The following is a 21937-nucleotide window of genomic DNA, read 5'->3' as shown; positions in this document are numbered from 1 at the left end:
GAACCATACTAATTTTCTTTTTAATGATATAGTAAATTCACTCTTAGGTGTATCACAGATTATCTACAAAAATCCTACTGCAGTATATGCCTGGCCTAACATCAGTGCTGGTGTATGAGTGGTGGTAACATCTCAATATGTAAATAGCAATCAAATGCTGTTTTTATAATCTGGGATTTCAGTTTGATACTCAAGCAAAGGAGCAGTCATCCTGGCACCACTAGAGTAACACACTGTTCCATGCTTTGGTTTCAGCTGCGTGTACAAGGAATGTTTAATCCGAGGCCTTCTCAAAATATTCCAGATTTTGCTAAATACTGGCACATTCTCTGCTTAAACATGTGAGATGTGAATCTTGAAAAGTTCTCCTTGTATTTGACCTCCAGTGGGTTGGAAGACAATTCCCCAGGAGTTGCACTGCACTTCAGTGTTCTTTGTACTGATGTGTGAAGTTGCTGTTAAATGATCACAACCCTAAACTGGCCAATAGCACTTTTGATTCAGGATGGTGACCAGTCTTTTGGTGATAATGTTTTGCTTTCACTTCCTTGCAGCAAAGGAGTTGATAACTATTTGGACAGAAATTATACTGGTTGTGTTTCAGACTGCAGGTTTTAGACCTGGAGTTGGTTTTTAGTTTCAGACAAAACCAGTAAGCCATTTGTAAGAGTGGAGGTGTGTCATGAGTAGAATAGCTTGCTTTTCACGTAAGGTTTTGAGATTTTTTTCTGCCTTGTGCCCCTTAAAGCATGGGGAAGCTATGCTGTCAGCAAATACTAGTACAATTCTTTAGTCCAGGAAATGCCTTATGTACTTAAATGGGATAATAAGTTGCTTCTAAGTAGAAGTGCTCTGATTGGCTCACATGTCAGTGGTCTGAAGGTTCTCATCCTGTTCAAGAATTATTTGAGGTTCAGATCATTCTTACATGGATTGCCCAGGACTTAGGAAATCTTGCTGTCTCAAATCAGATGCCTTCTGCAGATAGTAGTCCCTTACAGCAAAATCACATGCTTAAAACTAAAACAACATGGCAGACAGGAAATGGTTTTCTTTTGACAGCTTCCTCAGTTATCACTGATTTTTCTCTTCAGATCACTGATGTATCTTCATAAATATTACATCAGTATGTTGGTAAGGGGTATCAGTGTGCTCCTTTCATAGGCAAAAAAGTATAGTCATTGAACTTCAGAATTGTCTATTAAATTTAGATGAATGGTCAGACTTGCCTCCACTGTGATTTTTTTTCCATTACTGTAAACTTTTGCAATGATTTATAGCAATGGTAGAAAATTTCACTATATTTCAAAATAAGCTGTGTTTAGGACCTTGCCTGCCCCATTGCTCTGTTTGCCTGACCTGCTGCCATTAAAATCTGCTAAAAGGAAAACTTCAAAAAAAGGAAAAATGCAGCTGTCAACCCATGAAACCCTCTTCCTTTTTTCATGAATTCTTTTAAATTTTGATGGAAAAACTTAAAACATGCAGTATCTTTTTTAAACAGTCAGAGAGGGAAATTGCTCCCACTCATGTCACAGAAGACACAGGGAAGATCCAGAAGAGTGCACTGGTGGTTTATAGCAAAAAATTACCCCAAATTAGGAGACATTCAACATGACAGGAAGTATAAAGTTTTTTATATATATTCCACTAAGATTGCTAATAGTAGGAGGGATTTGTGGAGGGATAAAGCAGAAATCTTTAAGGGACATAGCAACAAGATATTTGCTACTTCTTGTGAAGCCAAATGGTAGATAAGTTGACAGGCATCATAAGTGCTGCTATTAAAAAAGGAAAGTAGAAAGCTGAAAAAGATGTAATGAAAAGCAAGATTGACAAAAGAAAATACTGGAGGGGAATTTTTTGGATTTGCATGGAGCAGATCTGCAGATTTCTTTGTGCAGGACATGGGGACAAAATCCCATGGGAAGACAGATTGTACAAAAGGACATGGGGCAGGAAATCTTCCTTGCTGGAGCCTGTTGCAACCAGGGTGAAGCTTAATTGACAGCTTAAGCAAAACTTCCAGGTAGATAAATGAAATCTAAAGTTGGTGTTGTAGGAGCTCATTAAACTTGTACCAGAATTGAAAACAAGATTTGCAGTCGGTTTTGTAACAGTTTTAAGATGTGGTGACAAGCATGATAAATGGGAAATTCTCAATAATGGGGGAAAATGAGAGATAATTGCTATTATTGAAACCTTGTGGGACAATTCATAAAATAATAATACAGAATGGGTGCTTACAGCCTGCTTAAAGACAGAGTGGCTGAAAGAGGTGGAGAGCAGTGTGCAACATTGAAGGTACTGGTACCTGCCTTAAAGTTAATTAATACAAAGTTCTTGAGTACCTATCAGTCTGCTAATTAACAAACCTGAAAGGAAAGTACTTGTAGGGATCTGTTACATATGGAACATGAGATAGATTGTTCCTTGAGCTATAAGAAGCATATAAAGAAAATATACCGTTGTATGTTATACTATAGATGAAACACAGGAAAAGGTGAAATGTAATTAGCCAGAAAACAGCAAATGATAATTTTCTAGCATAAAATGTACTACATCCAGTACAAGGTCATTTGGCTGGTGGTGATGAATTAATCTAGAAATTTGTGTTGTGTAGGAATAATCTTAATTGTCTAGCCTTTAATGAAACCGAAAGATATTCCAAACAGTGAAGTTGCATATTTGAGTGTTCAGGAGGAGTAATTTTCAAAAGCAAAAGGGAAGTGTGACTAACTGGAAAGTGAAGTGTAAACAACAGTAACAACAAAAAGAGCAACACAAACCCAAGAAGAACTCTGAGGACGAAGATAGTAAAAGTATCTCCTGTGTCAGTGTTGAGACAATCAAATAATACAGAATGAATGGCAACTAGTTATGAAGTGCAGGAAAATTATAAAGTAAAGGTCATGGGCAAATGTGTCCAGTCACATAAAAGACTTAAGTAAAATTGGAGTTTTGATGTTTTATATTATCTGAATGGTACTGGCTTATTCTTAGCTGGATGAACTTTTAATAATGATGTGGAAAAAGGAAAAGGTTTGGCAAAGAATATGTGTTCTAGGTGAAGTAGAGTGAAATATTAATTTTATTTAAGGATAGTGAAATAATTTTCAGTCTCTAAATAGTTAATATATGTTAAAAAGAGCCTGCACATACATTTTGTATCATTGGAGTCCTGTAAAACTAGACTGAGACCTTTGACTAGCTTTTTATTTTTATAAATGTTAAAGTGCAAGAGAAATTCCATGTCACTAGAAGAATGCTCTGTGTGTCAGTATTAAAAACAAACAAGTAGAATGCTTATGATGATGGGTGGAACTGCAGGCTGTTGGTGAGATTTTAGTCCAGAAAGGGTAATGGAGAAGCTAATTCTGGATGCATACAATGGATGACTAAAGAATGGAAATAAGATTTAATTCTCCAGTCTCCCTGACTTTATAGGAAGGGTTGAATTTTGAAGATGCTGTTCTTATTAGGAAAGTGACATTATGCAGTCTCAAGAAAGTATTTGTTAAATGGGTTCCGAAGTTAGTTAACCAACCTATAAAAAGAAATATTGCTGAAGGTTTTTTGTTTGTAGCATTTCTAATGAGCACATTTTTATACTAAGCCTGATATAACAGGTTTTTTCCTCCAGGAGTTTTGAATATAACATAAATGCTAATACAAACTTGCTGTAAATACAGAGTACTGTGTGTATGGGGAAGGAGCAATGAAGACAAGAATGCTTTGTGCAGTTTATCAGAACAGGTATTTTGAGGAAATGGTTAGGGTTGTTTACTTTTTTTTGAGAGAGAGTTTGTTTCATTTTGGTTTTTTTTACATCTAAGAGTAGACACAGCCTCCTTTTACTGTGTATTGGGTCAAAACTGGATGTCATTTTAGGAGGAGGCTTTTGTGTTTGAGGTACTTATTAGTTTTTAGGCTTAGCCATCTCTAAAATACAGGAACTTGAAGTACCCCATGATCTTTTCTGGTTTTAAAGTGCCTGAAAGAAGGGATGTGAGGGAGTCAGGGTTCCTGCTGCCTGTTGGCAGCTCTCACTGCTCCTGCACATGCAGTGAACAAGTTCAGCAGCCAGCAGGGGAATGTGCCCAGTCCATCTTGAGGGAATAACCAGCTCTTATGCCCCTCATACTTCTGGGAGTAGGCAATGCTTCTTAGTCTACAATCAGTCTGTGCAGTCAGTTCAGACTGAGTTTATCCAAGGCTTATAACTTCCTTGGGTTTGAGGGGGGTTTCACAGGAAGTGTTATGGGGCATTTCCCTCATACCAAGCAACCTTTCTTCCAAATTTGACATATCTGGTCTGCATTATGGAAGCACTTACAAGTTATAGCATTATCTTGGAGTTGCAGTAGTATTTTTTGAGTTTTCTGAAACTGTTGTATACTGCTGCTCATGTGGGTGTCAGTAATAATTGCAGCACGAGTGGACAGCATTGTACTCAAAATTTGGTTAATTGATTCCTTTGGCTGTCCATTACCCTTAAGGGTTCCAGAAAAAAGAGTAAGTTTTGCAAGAATCAACATGTGAAACGATAGATGCTTTTGTTGTGTTGGCAAAATAGCTTATCACTCAAGTGACTCTGCTTTCACTTCATTGCTGCAATCTGTCTTCTGGTCTGGTCTTGGGTAACTGTTACAGTGCATTCCAAGGGATAAATATCCAAACCTAAAAATCTGCATTTGCTGGTGTAGGATTAAGGAGATGTGTTTGAAATTTACATTTTTGGTAAAACAATATTTCATATGAACAGCCTGTAAAACTTCTTTATTTTCACTATAGTTTCTTTTAAAATAAAATCAAAATTATGTTTTAAGGGGAAATACTGAAACATTTTCCACTTTGATAGCACATGAATTAATGAGATGTTAGCTAATAAAATAGCAAATCAGCAATTGGTAACTATTTATAACATCTCCTAGCTTAAATAGAATTTTCATAATAACTGCTTTTTAATTAATACCTGGAGACCTTGGGAATTAAGAGTTGATACCTTTCTGGTATTGTAATATTTCATTCTTGTTTCATATATTAGCATCAAACTTTTTCATGTCAAGAGTATAAAGAATTACTTCTATCTAAAATAATGCATCAGATACTGGTAATTACTAGTTGTTCATTAATGTTCATAAAAATAAAATACAGAGAATATATTGTATGCAATGCTGATAGGACATGCGGTTGACTTGCTAAGCTATTGTGTGCATCAATTTGTAAATCCTGGTTTCCCAGATGAGGACAATCCCAAGTTTTAGGTAACTAAGTTAATATCAAATTCATACACTTTGTTTTTTTTCTTTACTAGCTATGTGAACATGTGGAAAACCAACAAAAAACCGGATGAGAGGATACTGATCTATTTTGGTTGCTTTAAAGCAAAGGGGAAGCAGTTTTTCAGACTGACACACCAGGGTTTATGTGGCAGAGTGGCACGTGCTGGTCTTCCTCATGGGCATGAAGTAGTTACCCAGTAGTAGAATGGAGCCCTGTGAATGTGCTTCTCCAGTGTAATCAGACAGGAGGACTCTGCTTGGTTTTCATCAAAATGTAGCCACAGGAGGCTGGGACAGCCACCAGGCAGAATAGAGACATACAGTTCCCAAATTTTAATGCTAATGTTGACTTCTTCCATTCTTTGGGGCCTTTAATTCCTTTCTTCCAGTTTCTCCATCTATACAATGAGGGAAACACTACCAGTCATGTTATATTTTTGCAAAACATTATTAGTTAATTGAGTTAAATGTCTGAATGAAAGATCACCAGATGCCTTTAAAAATAAAATGTATATATTAACTTGATTTTAAAATCCCTATATATACATACATATAAATGTGTGTGTGTATATATATATATATGCAATTGTGCAAATATAAGTGTTGCCCATTGTAGTGTGTTCACACATGAAGAACACTGTTCTTGACACCTTAGAAAAAATTACTCTCTACCAGTTCCCTTTCTTCACTTCCCTTTTTAACAATTTCTACAGGAAAATTTTATAGTGCCGGTTAGATCTGTTGTAAATAACGCAGCCGACAGCGTACCTGGTGTGTAATCTCGATGGAGCTGCGGGAGTGGGGAGGTGCCGAGCTGCTCTCGGTGCTCCCCGGGCTTGCGTGCAGCAGCTGCTGCCCTCTGCCGGGATTGCCGGCTGCGGCCGCTCGGGCATGCAGCCTGCTCCTCCCAGAGCCTCAGCTGCTTTGCTTCATGGATCCTCTAGGCTTTCCACTAGGTAATCCAATAGATCCCTTCATCCCGCTCCCAGTACCAATGAATGCAGTGTCTTAACATCATTCTAACCATTAGCTAACATACGATAGCGTTAAAACTCTGCAAATAAATTTAGTATCAGTATTTATGTTGTAAAAGGTTATCAGACTGTGATTTTTTTTCCTAGTAGTTATTCAGTGTTTCTGAAAGTGGCAAAATAGAATTTTCGTGTAGATTAACACAACAAATAACTGGTGAACAGTTTCTGTTAGGTTGCTGTTCCATTGCAATGGGCACATTGTATAAACCAGGAGGAAGATGTAGTTCTTAACTTGAATAGCTTGCACTTGAAAGGAAAAGATGTAACTAACTTTTTAAAAAAGAAAAGAAAATAAAAAACTCACCATTTTCAAATGCATCAAGTGATTTAGAAATGCAAGTGTCTGGTTTTGAGTCAGCTGAATGTCTGCCCTACATGATGACATAACTCAGCTGCATTTGTGATTTAATGATTCTGAGTAATTTTGAGGGAACTGTTTTATCTTCATTAAAGGCTGCTGAATGTATCCACAGTATAATCTGGTGTCATCTTTAGGATTGTAGGATTGTCAGGCATAGGTGTAAATAAATGTACCATAGATAAGCACTATTTCCAGTAACCTTAGAATCATAGTTTTCCTTAGTTTGTGATCTTAGTTTTATTCCTAAGAGATTAGCTTTTGTAGCTTAAGCTCTAGACTGAGAGTCTGTTTTTTATTAGCTACATTTACCTTAAAGATTTAATCAGGTTCTCTACTCCTCAAAAAAATTGGCTTATCTTATTCACAAGCATTTTTTATAAAATAAACCCAAGAAACTTATTTCAGGTGTAAATATTGCAATACAGTTATATTGTTAATCAAACCACCTTTCTGTTTTATATTTTATGTGTATCAAAGCTTAATTTTTAGAGAGTACTCCTTTCAGTGAAAGCTGCATAAACCTTGAGGGTTTAGATCCTATACTTTGTAGACCAGGTAATACAAGCTTTTTGAAGCTCATTGGAGTTTTAAGGGTTTGCCTTTTTAATTTAATTTTTTTGTTTCTTAAAGTCTTGAATGTACTTCTCTCTCTTTTTCAAAGCTTTTCTGATCATGGCTTTGAAGTCTTAACAGTAAGTGTAAATACTTAAATAGCCCTATAATTTTTTTAAGCCTTAACTATTTTTGGAGACCATTTCATTGATAATGCTGTACTTTGCAGTTGGAACTGGAAATTTAGCAGTGAGAGCTTTTAGAGCAGAAACATTCCTTTTCTGTGCTTCCAGTATTCAACCAGCTTTGAGCATATTGTTTAAAAAAATACATAAATAAATAAAAGAATGGGAAATTACAAGCATCTTCTTAAGCAGAAAAGCAAAGATCTGAAACAACTTTCCACTATGAAAAATGAGACTATAAAACTTTTGTTGTAAGAACAAGGAAAATTGCTTCTTAGCAGGCTTCTGTGGTGAGATAACCTGAGATAGCGAGGGGCTGTGCTTGGTACAGAAAATGTCTTTCATTCCAGGGTTTACAGATCTTATATTCCTGCTGTCCTGGTTGGAAGTAGATGATGTTTAAGGGATCTTGCAACCCAGACTGTTCTATGGTTCTGTGATTTGCACTGCAATCAGTAGCTTTAAATTTTTTAACCAAGTTAGCCATGCCCTACCTCTTCCCATTTTTATTTAAACTTTAGCGTGCTGTGGCATCATATATCATGCCTTGGGTTTTTCTGTTCCTTTCTTGGAGTTATGACCTTCACACATTATCTCAGTGCTCTCTTTTATGAGCCTCACTAGTGATAGTGTGTTGTTCATTTGGAAACAACAGAGCTTTTTTTTTGTTTGTTTATACTTAAAGATTTTAAGTTGTAAATATTACCTGGTCTTAAACTGGGTGTTGTCTATAGGAAGTTTTGGAGTGTTAAGAGTGTCTGCACAAAATTATAGTTACTGTCAATCATGCGTCTTCAGGATTGGCTGGAACTGGTCCTGGAATATCTTGCAGCATCAACAAAAAATACAAATTGAGATGACATATCCTCTTCTATAATATGTAAAACATTCTGTATTCTTCAGACAATCTCTTAAAGGTGGTATACTGGGCCACTGATGAGTCAACAAAGAAAAAAAGATGCTTTATACTATAATTAAATGAACTCTATAATAGAAACAGGAGATGACTAACTCTAAAACAGCACACAGAGAGCTCCAAATAATAAACATCCTACTTGAACTGAGATGATGATAGCTGAAAATGCATTAAGTAGACAGAGAAACAAAAACAAAAGGTGAGAAATCAGTCAAGCAGGTTGAAGTGGAGTAAACACTTTGTCAGGAGTGTAGACCATGTTAGGGCTAATGTGTCTTGCATTAGTATGATGCTTGTAAAATACTGACTCTTGGCATCAGAGCTAATGACAAAAACCCACAACAGTTTTACAATATATACACATGCAGAAACAATAATACCATAAGAAAGATTCTTATTTATTAGTGTTTTGAGTTTTTAAAATAATATTATAGAATGTGAAAGAACTGGTAACAAATGGTAAGTGACGGTCATTACATAAATGTCTCACTGTTCTGCTGTTGAGTTTTGATCAATAATTGATGAAACAAAAGAGATCAGACAGTACCAGGAACACACACCAAATGAAGTTATTTTTATAGTGTTATTCAGAGGATGAGATTAATCAGGCTAAACTTTTAGTAAGAGGATTACATATATATGTATTAGTATTAGGAGGATTTGTGGCTTCGTTAGCAACTTCAGAGGAAGAAATACCTTCATGTATGCTGCTAACTAAAGTGAAATACTTTCTGTGATTGGTTGAGATTGAAAAAATAAATTTCAGCTCTGGAAAGTTATACAGAGGACAGTGCTATGTGTCTAAAATCGTGTGCCTCTAATCTTGTAGCCTAGTCTGAGCTGGTGTTGCTGCCAGTTGGGACCCAGAGAGTGCTTGCTGCAAGGTGAGGGAAAAAGGGCCTGAAGGCAATAAGGCAGTGCTGTGAAGGTAGGGGAGGGCTCTGAGCTGCTGGAAGAGCAGGAATTTACTCCTTGGTAAATGGACTGTACAGCCAGAGCAGTGGCAGTGGCACAATCTGGCCTTGAACCCATTTCCCTGTCTCTGTTCCTGTGTGGCAGAGGTGGAATGTGGGTGCTTGTGCCAGCCTCATGCCAGGTTTGGGGGGTACCAGGCTAGTGAGAATGTGAGTTGAGAAGCTGCCAGGGTGCCCCTGCATCATGGTCTCTTGCATTTGGAGCATTTTGAGTTGGCTGGTGGGTTAGACTAGCTTTGAAGCAATTACAGGGAGCATGGAAACTGGGCCTATAGCAAGGACAGAGGGATACAAAAAAGGGCTCTAACCTGTAACCAGAGCACTTGCAAACTTGCTGGTGGTTCCTTCTTTTTACACTGAGTAAGAAGGAAATTAGAGGACTTCCCAAGACAAGAGTAAGTCATGTTAGGAACAAGATTAAAAGCTTTGTCTTTCATCTCCAGGACTGTCTCTAAACTCCAAAAGCAGGGAGTTTTGAGAACTCCTCTGTGTAAGGGACTTCAGCTGATATCAGCTGAGCCATATGTAACAGCAGAATGGCTGATTTGGCATTTCAGTTGTGCCTCACTAGACTTGAGTCTTGTCAGGGAGGTACCAAATTTACTCTAATAAAGTACTCATGCTGCTAGACTCAAATCTTTCTGAGTGTAAGATTTGGGAGTCTCCAAAGGCACGTTTCTGCTAACATTCACAGAATATTATCACTTAGTGTTGGTGTCAGTTTTTCAGAAGTTCTTGTTAAAGCTTGAAACGTTCTGCCTTTTATGCCCTTAATTAGAGGAATTCTTGAATTGCTTGCTTTTTGCACTGCTGAGGTAGATTGAATTTCTGTTTGACTGATAAAGCTGCATATTGTAACCTTCTATAAACCATGATGTTATGTCTGTATGAAAAGCAGTATAAGTATTACATCTTCCATTCTTCCCATTTGAAATGCATTAGCCTTATTTTTGTCTTCCACCTGTTTCTTCCCTCTGACTACCCAGGTTTTTTAATCTCCTGTTTGGATATCCACCAAAGTTCTTATCTGTATAGCTCATTAGTTGGGCACTTTTCTGTATAGCTTATTAGTTGGGCACTTCAGTTTGCCCACTTTGCAAAAGTTTGTATGCTTTAATTTTTAGTTATATATTTATTTGTTTTAGGAATCACTTTTTAATATCTGGTACTTTGAGATGAGGAGGGTGTATTGGTATGGTTTGTGTGAGAAAGTGTGTCACATTGGGTCATGGCAGAATAATTCCTCAGGGTTTTGGGTTTTGGCAGAAGACTGCTTGGGCTCTTCATGTGATAAAAGAATGAATCAGCATAGCAGTGATTTCTCTAATTTCTTACCTAAGGGGAGACATGCGAAATTCTTACCTTTCTTGTGTGCAGTGAGATTACTGCTGTTCTCCCTCATAGGTACTCATCACACAGGCATACTTGATCTCCTCTGTGTTTAACAGTGCTTCAGTCCTAAGTATGGAATAAAATTACCAGTACTGAAACTATTTGCTTATCACTAATCTTAAAATCTCCAGCAGCATCCTGGTTGTGTTGCTTTTAGTGCTCCCATTGTTTTTCTTTTGCACTTGATACTTGCTGTCCAGATGTAGCACTTGTATCTGGCGGCAAGGTGTCCAGTGAGTTTGCTCTGTGTTGTTTCCATCCATCAGTTCCTTCCACTTTCTTAAACCTTTTCCTGCTTTATTTCATCAGAATATTTTGAGTTCAGCTACTCTGGTTTATCCAGATAGGATTTTGGTTTTTTCAGAGGTGTTGCATGAAGCTTTGCTGGGGGCCCTCATGATGATGAGGTTTTGGTTTCTGATGAACAAGTCCATAGTAGTAACTAGGGGACTGAAATGGAGGGAGAAAATAAGCATTAATTATAATTCTGAGGGGAGAATACAGCATATACTACTCTTAAACACTGCTCTAAAGAATTGAAAGATTTTGTAATAATTCTTTTCCATAGATGCTACAGGGAAGTTGAGTGCTTGGGAATGGGAAAGCAGGGTGATTTGTGAGACTGCAAGTGGGAGAACTGGTGGAGAGTGACAGGCTTTAGAACCTGCCTGGAAGGTTAGCTTATTCCCATTAATTCCCAAGAATTTTTGGAATGCCATCAGGGCTTCTCTCTGCTGTGCTTGTGTAGAGACCATTTCTACAAGTTTTTTTTTATTCTAGTATCTAAACAAAACCTAAAGTCCTGTTCATGAGCAGCTATTGATAATTGCTTTAAGTAACTTCTTGCAGAAGTGTTCTAGTTAAGAAGTTATGTTTGGCCTACAACAAATTAGTCTCATAATTTCAGTTAAAGCAAATATTTTATATCTAGTGGTTTTAAGTTAATAGCAGTATTGCAGTGCTTTATAACAGTATTATACTTGGTACAGCACAAGGTGCAGGTGATTACCTGGGAAGGGAGTTGTGACCATCCAAAATGCTGCTGAACTTGTTTCCTGCAGTAGCTGCAGACATGATTCTGAAGTATTTGTACAAGTAAAACTAATGGAACAAGTTCAGGAGTATACAGATTTTAATAGCTCACGATAAAGTACTGCCTGTGGTACTGATAGGACAGATCTTGCATAAAAAAATACCTTCCATGTAATGAAAAAGTAATTTTAGAGGAATGTACTTGAGTGAGCTGCTGCTATTTGTGCATATTTTCCGTTGATGGTTTAGATACAGAAAGAGAAACTAATGAGTTCTTCTTGAAGATTTTTATTTCATCATTACAGGAGAAACCGTGAACAAAGGAACTGCTGCAAAATTGTATTTCTGTCTGTTTCCTCTTGTTTTCCATACTTAAAAAATAAGATACTTATTCAGGCTGGGTTAGTCCTAGGTGAACTAAATGCAGGTCTACTTAGGATTTAGTAACTAGCCTATACATTTGCATTTACAAATCTTTAAAGATCTAGAAAGCATCCTAATAGCTATTCAAATTATTTATGCTTTAGGTTGAAATCACATGTCTTCTATGGATTATGGTTTATAGTGATTATTTTATTTGAGGTTGTCAGAGAGAGATCATAATGTTGTCTGGGTGCAGAAGAGCCACATTTTTCACTCTCAGTGTTCGTGTAAAGCCAGGAGTATGAACACCCCCAGGTACCTATGTCCCTAAGGGCAATCGAGCATTCCTCAAGCGAGATACAAAGGAATAAAAATAAGATTATGATCAGGACCTGACAGCTCTCTTCTGTTACTGTAGTATGTGAATATACAGAGTTTGTGTCATTCTGTCATGGGTTTCCATTGCTTATGGTTTGTTTTGTTTCAGCCTCTTGGAGCCAGCGACTATTTGGAAATATCAAAGCATTTTGACACAGTGTTTGTTCGTGACATACCACTCCTTACAATAGCAAAAAGGACACAAACTCGTCGTTTCATTACTCTTATTGATACCTTTTATGAGCATAAGGTGAGAACCAAGCCTTTCCTGTATGCATAGGAATAATATTGGGAGTCCTAAAACTCATTCTTACTATTGGTTTGAAATAAGGCTTTCTGTAGTAATGGTTTGGAAAACATAAGCAGAATGAAGTAGCACTGCAAAGAAACATCATTCCAGCTTCACAGAAAAAAGAAAAAAAAAAAGGTCCCATTTCAATAAAGGCAAATAAACAGATTTTTTTTTGTTTCTACGAGTATTAAGTATGAGCATAAATATAAGTCTGAGCTCATTTGCCTTTTTTGAATTAGGATGTTCTTTCCTAACCGAGGAAAACAACAGAAACCATGTCATTATTTTAATAATGAAAGATTGTGCTGCCAACTGTGCTGGAATGAAATGGAGTTTTTTAGATTTTAATCTGTATGGGCAGTTGGTCAGGAATCAGTGCCTTTTTGATCAGGAAGGAGGAGTTAATAGCACAATTACATCATAAAGTTTAAAGGAAACAGTCACTATAGGATTTACATTAGATTGCAGAATTGCTCATGGAATAATAATGATAAATGCAGCACTTCATGTGGATTTACAGAGATTTCAATCTCTGTAAAGCAAAATCAGCGTAACTAAAACAAAGGGAAGTTCCTGCTTAAGGTGATTTTTTTAAAAGTGATGCAAGGTTTGAAACACTATCGTATATGTGATGATATTTGCATACACTTAAACATTTATGCAGCTGGAAGTGTCAGTTGGGATTGGCTCTTATCGAGAATGTTCTGGCATGGGTTGCTGATCAGAAGGGCCCCAACTCAGTAAGGTGTTGAACTGACTCAGTGTATGAATAGTCTCATTCAAATCAGCCAGATTCAAATCAGTGTCATTCAAATTAGCCAGATTCTTTATTCTTTATGGTTGGGAAGTGGACATTTGCTAAGGCAATATGCTAATATTAAACGAATGGGTTAGAAATAGAGGGATGGTCTGCTCTGTGTTTGGGCTGTCATTAAGAATTGCAAGCAGTCACTTTCTATTATTTCCTCCATAGGAAACACACAAGGTTAAACTCCCATCAAAAGTAGTTGGGAACAATACCTAAGTATATCTGTGGATGCCTGTCCACAACGCAAACGTCTTGCTTGCATGCTCTCAACAAGAGTCTCCTTCTATAGGATTATTTCAGTCTGTCTTCATTGCAGCCCCATCTCACACTGCATGTTGTATCTCTTCCCAGCAGACATGAAAACAGCATCATTATTTTTACTAGCAAATAACTTACCGGAGTAGCACAGATGGAGGCAGGAAAGGCTTCACTCAGTCTTCTGAAACTTGTAATTCTGGAATTGGAAATTTGGAAATTGGAAATTTGGAATTTAAGTATTCTTTTAAATAGCGCAGTGTATCTACCCACTGAGAGGAGTCTCACTATGGATGAAAAGTAAGCATTGCTTACTGTACAGCTCTCATTTTAGAAAGTAAACTTTGTGGTGAACTCACTGCCTGTGTAGCAGATGTTCTGGGTATTTGAAAGCACAGTTCTGTTCTGTGAGTAAAAGTTACATCAGTTGTTATTGAGAAAAAGATCCTGTAAGGTTAATAGTTCATCTAAAGCAGGTAAATCTGTAACAGCAGTGCGAATAAGAGAAAGAAAAATCATTGGGGAAAAAACACTGCCAATTTAACGTGAAGTTTGCAGTGCATAGATGGTGCATTTTACCCTATTTCTGTAAAGCCCAAGGGATTACACTGTTGTTGCCTCTCTCCTCCTCTCAGGTGCGCATTATCTGTTCTGCAGCAGCCCCTCTCCAAAGCTTGTTCCAGGTGAAACAGGACAGTGCTGAACTGCAGGACAACAGAGTGTTGATGGATGATTTGGACTTGAGCCAGGTACACGATTTTAACATTGTCTCCCTTCTGTAACAAAATTTGGTTTAGTCTCATCATTGCAGTGCATTTTAAGAGGGGGAATAAGGAAACATTTAACTATGGATATGCTGCTTTTTTTGCAGTGTCTGTCCCTCTGATTATTACATGTTGTGCTACTTATTCATAGTCAAAGAAAATGTCACTATATGTAGAACCATTTTGTTTAAGTTTTAGGGTAATTTTGAATGCTAATCATTGTATCTGTTCAGTTATATATGAAAACGCTGATTTAAGTTTAGCACCTACATTTAAAATACAGAAATAAAAGATAGTTTGTTCTACCTGTTCCTAGACTACAGAACAGCCTCAAAAGTCCTCACAAACAGTACTGCTTTGCATGTTGCTTATTCTGTTTTTCTTTCTCCCTGTAGCTCAGTTATTGCTAATGACTTTTTAAATAATTTTTAATGGGTGTACAATTAGTCAAAAAAAGGAAAAATAGATGGTTAACCTGTTACTGTGTTGTTTTAAAACGAAATTATTCTTTTTATGTATTCCTTCAGGGGATTTCCTGGCTGAAATAGGTGCTTTTCTTTAATTTTTGGACATCAGTTTTAATGTTTTGGTGCCATACTGCTGTCTTGTTTTGTTAAAGCCTGTAGAGCACTGAGCCTTAGGAGTTAGGCAGGATGCACTTGAGTACAGCCATGAGTCTCACAGGTGTGTGGTACTGGTTTTGTGTATTGATGTAGGATTCTGCCAAAGGACTCTCCGTGTTTACAGGAGAAGAGGAAGTCTTTGCCTTTCAGCGTACTCTCTCACGGCTCACAGAAATGCAAACTGAACAGTACTGGAATGATGGGGACAGAAGCAAAAAAACATAATTAAGAGTTGAATGAAATCACCCAAAAGTAAAATTACAGCATGAAATCACCAAGAAGAAAAATTGGAAAAGCTTCAGGAAAGCACTGGAAAGTTTTTTAGCACAACTTGAATAATAATTGCACTTTATCATCTGGACCATGTTTTCTTTCATCAATAGTTTTTTGAGTTTAAGACATGAGGTCTCAATTATTTGTCTGTACCACCAGTGTGTGGACATGTGAAATTCTGCCTTCATTTGTTCTTCTTCAAACCTGTCTGGATGTCTGGCTCCATGCAGTGGTGGTGAATGGAATTACCTCCAGCTGGTGGCTGGTCACCAGAGGTGTTCCCAGGGCTCAGTATTGGGGCCAGCCCTCTTCAGTATCCTTATGCATGGTATGGACAAGGGGATCAAAGTGCACCCTCAGTAAGTTCACAGATGATGCCAAGTTGGGTGGGACTGTTGACCTGCAGGAGGGCAGGAAAGCTCTGCAAAGGGATCTGGACAGGCTGGATCAATGGGCTGAGGTCAGTTGTATGAGGTTCTACATAGGCCAAGTGCCAGGTCCTGCCCTTGGGTCACAACAGCCCTGGGCAGCACTAAGGGCTGGGGCAGAGGGGCTGGAAAATTGCCCAGGGGAAAAGGACCTGGGGGTGCTGGAAAACAGAACATGAGCCAGCTGTGCCCAGGTGGCCAAGAATGCCAATGGAATCTCAGCCTGTATCAGCAACAGTGTGGCCAGCAGCACCAGGGATTGTTCCCCTGTACTCGGCACTAGTGAGGCCTCAGCTTGAGTGCTGTGTCCAGGCTGGGCCCCTCAGTACAAGAAGGATATTGAGGGGCAGGGGTGGGTCCAGAGAAGGGCAATGAAGCTGGTGAAGGGTCTGGAGCATCAGTCCTGTGAGCAGCAGCTGAGGGAGCTGGGGGTGTTTAGCCTGGAGGAAAGGAGGCTCAGGGAGGCCTTACTGCTCTGTCTTAACTGCGTGAAATGAGGCTATAATGAGGGGAGGTTTGGACTCTTCTCCCAGGCAACCAGTGACAGAATGAGAGGACAGAGCCTCAAGCTGCTCCAGGGGAGATTCACGTTGGACATGATGAAGAATTTCTTCACTGAAAGTGTTGTCTAGTATTGGAACAGGCTGCCCAGGGAGGTGGTGCAGTCACCATATCTGGAAGTGTTTAAGAAATTGCTGGACATGGCACTTAGTGCTGTGGTTTATTTGATAGGGTGAGGTTTGGACAAAAGTTGGATTCGATGATCTTGGAGTTTTTTCCCAACCTTAATGAATCTCTAAAATATACCTTTGATGTTCAGGAAGTTTGATGGGATTAGAATTTTTCTGGAGAATTGTTCTACAGACAAAGTTAATGGGGCGGGGCGCTATGCAGAGTAATTTTATGATGTCACAAAGCAGGGTATTTCAGTGATTATGCACTGCTTCTGTCATGTATAATGCTGCTTGCACAAAAGAAAAATCAAATGCTTCTTTAAGAAACTCCTGATATTGTCCATAACTCCTGATATTCCTGGAACTCCTCTGTAGTGTGTTTTGGTTTTGTTTTTTTTTTCTATTCTCTTGAGTCTAGCGATGTGTTGACATGCAGGCTCCAGGAGTTTTTTTTTCAAATCAGACTGTTGCTCAGTCTGGTTCATTGAAAGCTAATGGTTTTAGCCAAGAGAGAACCCTGAGGAGGAGCTTTAAGGTACTTGAAGCTGCACAGGATTAAGATTTAAATAATGGATGAGAAAAGAGACCTTGATAAGACAGGGTATGCTGTAACAGTAAGTGCAAGTTCATATTCTTCCTTAATTTTGTGGTTCTTGCAAGCCTGGATATGCTGCCTCTACAGCAGTGACATCTCTACCCTGAATTTTCTTGTGCTTCTTCTACACCAAGCCTTCCACTGCTGCTGACACACCTGCCCTGGTCTAGGGGGAGCAGTACTCAGTACTACTGAGGCAATTCATCACATTACCATAGGAATGTGTTTTATGGAAAAGATAGGATAGGAACTGATACCTCAAGACACATCACCCATCCTCATGTTTGTAGTTGGAAACTCTGTTTTAGAGTTGAAGATACAGTGGTGTCATTCTTGATTTTAATCTAACTGAAACAAAACATGGTATTGTGTGTATTGGCTTATTGTGTATTTTTATAAAGTAATCTTAAGAGCATATTTAGAAACTTTGAGTAGAAAAAAACATGTAGATGGACTGAAAAGACTGCACTCATGTCCTAGGGAGGAGATGTATAACACTCTGTCCCCAACTTTAAGAGGTTTTGTTGGATTTTGGCAACATGACCTTTTTCTGTCTGTTACCAAGTTGTCTCCCATCACAATTACAAAAGGCATCCAAAGGGCCTTCTGGGCAGCAGGGAGGGCTGGAGAGGTCCTGTGCACTTACTTTTGTTAGGGAGCCACATGCTCAATTCTAGTTTTCTGTTCTGATCCCTTCTGCTTGTCCTGGAAGTTACTTATTCTGGCTATACCTGCTCTTCAAATAATTTTTAAAGCCTATATTTATAGTTTGCAGCTAATGGAACTGTATTATTATTCCCACAAGGGTGACTACCATGGAGAATTGTAATGCATATTTATGAAAACTCCAATCAGAATACATTGTTTATACTTAAGAATATCCAAATAATTGTTGTATGCTTCAGAGTTTTGGATTAGGTTTCTCAACCGAGGGACTATTGACATTCATGCATGTGTGTCTGTATATACAAACACATATGTATATTTAATTTATACATGTACTTATAAATCTAGATAAAACTAATATATATGATTGAAATGTGTGTGTTTCTGTATTTATATGTGGCACTCTATACTTATCAGCCTGGGACTATGCTGATAACTCTCCTGAAGCTTCAGCCTTGAGTTTTTTTGAGTAGCATTCAAATGCCTCCTGCCTTGAACCAGAATGTGTTGTAGGAAAATGGGAGATGGTGGTAGATAACCTAAGGCACTTTGCATCTGGATATTTATTTACATTTGCTTAAAAACTACTTATATGTTTAGCCTGTATGTCCTTCTCTGTCAGGTGGTATAGGGAAATGTGCAATTTTGCAGAACACAGATGACACGTCTGGGACATATGGGAGAGGAGGTCCTGGCAGGTTCTTCATTCCCACAGAGACTGCCTCAGGCCAGGGAAGTGAGGTGTTTCTCCACTGTCTGTGTGGGTGATGACGAAGCTCCTTTAACCACAGGATCCCTGTTTGTGTTCAAACTGCTGCTGCTTTGCCCATTGGTATTTGAGGCTTTTCTGCAGTCTGAATGCACACCCCAAACTCAGATGCCCCAGGTTTTTGAAAGCAGTGGGACTGATGTACCACCTAAATGCAGTGGGACTGATGTACCACTGAAAGCCTCTAAGGATATAGGTGAGCTCTGTGAAAACACAGGAGGGAAGTCACCCAAAAGCTTCCAGAGCCAGCACTACTTCTGGGACATATTGCTAAATAACACCATAGTGCAGTCTTTCCTTGGCCAGCAAGGAATTTGTCTGTTGGGAGTCCCTGGTATGTACCAGCAATAATCAAGGAAAAGAAATGGGGAAGATTCCAGAGTGTTTTGAGGCTGAAAACAAGAAAAGTTGCCTAAATCGCTGTGCTGTATTTGTGATTGTGCTGCAGAGGGAGGTTTGCCACTTTTGGGTCAGGTCCACAAGGAGAAATTTATTGGACTGGTTTCTCAGCCAGCCCAGATGTGGCCAGGGCAGAGGGTGCCCCTGTAACCACAGAAGCAGCACATTTATGCCCATCTACCTCCCTGAAGAAAGTGAGGCCCTATTTGCTTATTTGATGGTGCTGTAGCATGTATAAAGCCTTTTTCCAGTGCTGAGTTGGAGGTGCTGCTTCTGGGGTCAGACACCTTCCAGGCAACTGGTGCTGGCCAGATCTCACTGATACCATGGACAAGAGTGGTTTTCTTGTGCCCCAGGGTGCTGGGCCACCTGTGCTCCCAGCTGTCCTGTCCCCTGCTGCCTGGCCTGCTCCTGCTGCTGTGAGACAGCAACAGTCCATGACTTTATTCCACATGAAGATGTTGTATTTGCCAAAATGTAAAGAGTGAGATGCCTGTGACTAAATTATGCATGCTCCATAATAGCCTTAAAAATTGCTGGATTTGTGCTGAATGCTTCTATCCAGAGTTTAAGTCCTGGCTTTTTAGGTTTTCCTTAACTGGTGAATTCATGTCATCTCAGATCTGCAACAAATTTTTATTTCCTTTAGTCATTCAGCAAACATTATTGACAAGTTATTTTTAAAGGCCTTTTCAAGTGACCTTTATTGATGTGGTATAGTATTTTGCTGTCATAGGAAGTAAAATCCTGGTGATTATGGACCATGTGAAACACTTCATGTTTTCTAAAGGTCACATCCTGGCTGAGAATCTCTCAACTAACTTCTTTCAAATACTTGATTGACCAAAGAATGTTCACAATGCCCAAAAATTTAACTTTTTTTTTTTAATAATAAATAGTGCAATATTTAATAATAATATAATAATATTATATAATAATTTAATAATTAAATTTATTATACTTATTTATTATTATTATATTATTATAATAATATAATAATATAATAATTTAATAATAAATAGTGCAAGTCTTTCAGAGTTGCTGGTTTTCAGTATTTGTTACTGTGCAGATTGAGGGAACAATTGCAGTATTTTGGGTAGAACAAGACGGCCTTCCAAAGGCTTTGGAGGGAGTGAAGAGGCATTTTTTGCTGTTGCTGGGTTTTGATCTGAAAAGGAAAAGCATTAATGTCTTTTCTTTTAGTAAAGGTGTTTGTGATGACAACACAGCTGGATAGATGTCACCTATTTTGCAGCAATCTAAACATGAAAAAAAGCAACTGAGCAGGTTTCAAACAGTGCCCAGTAGGGTCACCAGCCACATAACAAGGAGGAAGAACAGTCTCTCCGTCATGACGTGGCTAACAGAATTAAGGTTCAGGATTTTTCTTCCTGCAGTTTCCTGGGTCTGAATACACCTGGTGCCTCAGTTTCCCTGTTGATAAAATGGGAATGATGCTACTTTCTCACTTGCTAACTCTGGCGTACTGCCAGGCTTCCCTCATTAATATTCTAAGATGCTTGCTGAGGCTCTGGGATGAAAATACTTCAGTAAAGTATGTAAATAGTGCAAAAAAATAATTTAGCTACTCAGAGTGGATTAGTCTCCTTGTTTGGGTTACAGAATTAATGTCATCCACTAAACACCACGTCTCTTCATAGTGATTTTGTTTAATTAATGCATCTATTTTAAGAATCTATTTAAAGAAAAAAAAATTGAGATTTGTGATTAAAACTGTAAACCATTTGTGTGGTTTTTCTTTTACTTGTAATAACGAATTTCCTATAAGATTCATAACAACCTCAGATCCTATACATTTGAAATACAGTGGCTTTGTAAATTCTGTTGGCATTTTCCTTGTATAGAGAGAATATTTTTTAAAATACGTCATTTTGAATCTAGTATATTACAAATTGAACACTGTCAAATCCATCTGCTATTTGAGAAGAATTTATCTTGTAATAAAAATTAATAAATCCAGATGTTATGAACTTGTCACTTACTCATGCTAATTTTAGATATGTGTTCTGGATAGACAGACCCACTATTAGTTAGAATAACAGAATTTTAAGGAGTTGGAATGGACTTTCAAGATCATCTAAACCCAACCTCCCCTGCCATGGGCAGGAGCACCTCCCACTAGACCAGGTTGCTCAAGGCCTTATCCATCCTGTCTAGGAACACTGCCAGGGATGGGGCCTCCACAGCTACTCTGGGAAACCTATTCCAGTGCCTCCCCATGCTCACAGTAAAGAATTTATTCCTAATAGCCACTCTAAGCCTCCCTCTTTCAGTTTAAAGCCATTCCCCCTTGTCCTGTAACTACATATCCTCGTAAAAAGTGCCTCTCCAGGTCTCTTGGAGTACCCTTTAGGTACTGGAAGGTGCTGTAAGGTCTCCCTGGAGCCTTCTCCAGACTGAACAATCTCACCTCTGTCAGCCTGTCTCCATAGGAGAGGTGCTCCAGCCCTTTGGTCTTCATGACCTTAGTGTGATTGCTTTTCTTGGATGTCTGTATCCAGGGGGCAAACCTGGACTGGCAGCACTGCCAGTTTCTGGGCATGTGGTTGGCTGCACAAGCTGTAGCCATTGCCCTACACATGGTTCGGCTTTTGGAATATCCAGGGCTTGTCAGAAAGGTCCTCCTCCAGCAGTAGTTTAGACTTGTCTGCCTCAGTTACTGCTGCCAGCAGCCATAATTTTTGAGTTTGGAACCCTTTTTTCCACCTCTTTGCCTCTTTCCTCCAACAACTTGAGGGTGAGACAAAATAGCTGCATGGAAACCACAATTAAAGTGCATTTTCACCCTCATAATTTGAGATTCTTACTGTTCAAGATGTGCTTGTGCTGTCAGCCAGTTAGTTCTGTGGTTGGTTGTTACAGGTTCTGCACAGCTTAGATTATTGCTGGGGGAAGCAG

At 38.6% G+C, this 21937-nt stretch overlaps 1 protein-coding gene across 3 annotated transcripts in view; it reads left to right on the top strand.

Annotated features, from left to right (window-relative positions):
- Positions 1 to 19901, top strand: part of AFG1L (AFG1 like ATPase) — a 63527-nt gene extending 43626 nt beyond the window's left edge. The window contains exons 11-14 of one of the 3 annotated variants that reach the window (XR_008508275.1): positions 12582 to 12722; positions 14463 to 14576; positions 15308 to 15800; positions 17250 to 19901. Coding sequence is in view for 2 of the 3 variants with exons in the window: in XM_054514327.1 (XP_054370302.1) it covers positions 12582 to 12722; positions 14463 to 14576; positions 15308 to 15439 (387 nt within the window). In the remaining variant the exon portion in view is untranslated. Of the gene's footprint in view, positions 1 to 12581; positions 12723 to 14462; positions 14577 to 15307 lie in introns of all 3 variants that reach the window. The other 2 variants (XM_054514327.1, XM_036380404.2) reach the window with 2 other exon arrangements.
- The last annotated feature ends 2036 nt before the right edge of the window (positions 19902 to 21937 follow it).

This window comes from Molothrus ater, chromosome 3, assembly GCF_012460135.2.
Source record: "Molothrus ater isolate BHLD 08-10-18 breed brown headed cowbird chromosome 3, BPBGC_Mater_1.1, whole genome shotgun sequence".
In the NCBI taxonomy this organism is placed as follows: Eukaryota; Metazoa; Chordata; class Aves; order Passeriformes; family Icteridae; genus Molothrus; species Molothrus ater.
Note: the sequence above shows the minus strand (reverse complement) of the source record. Positions and strands in the feature narration are given on the sequence as shown.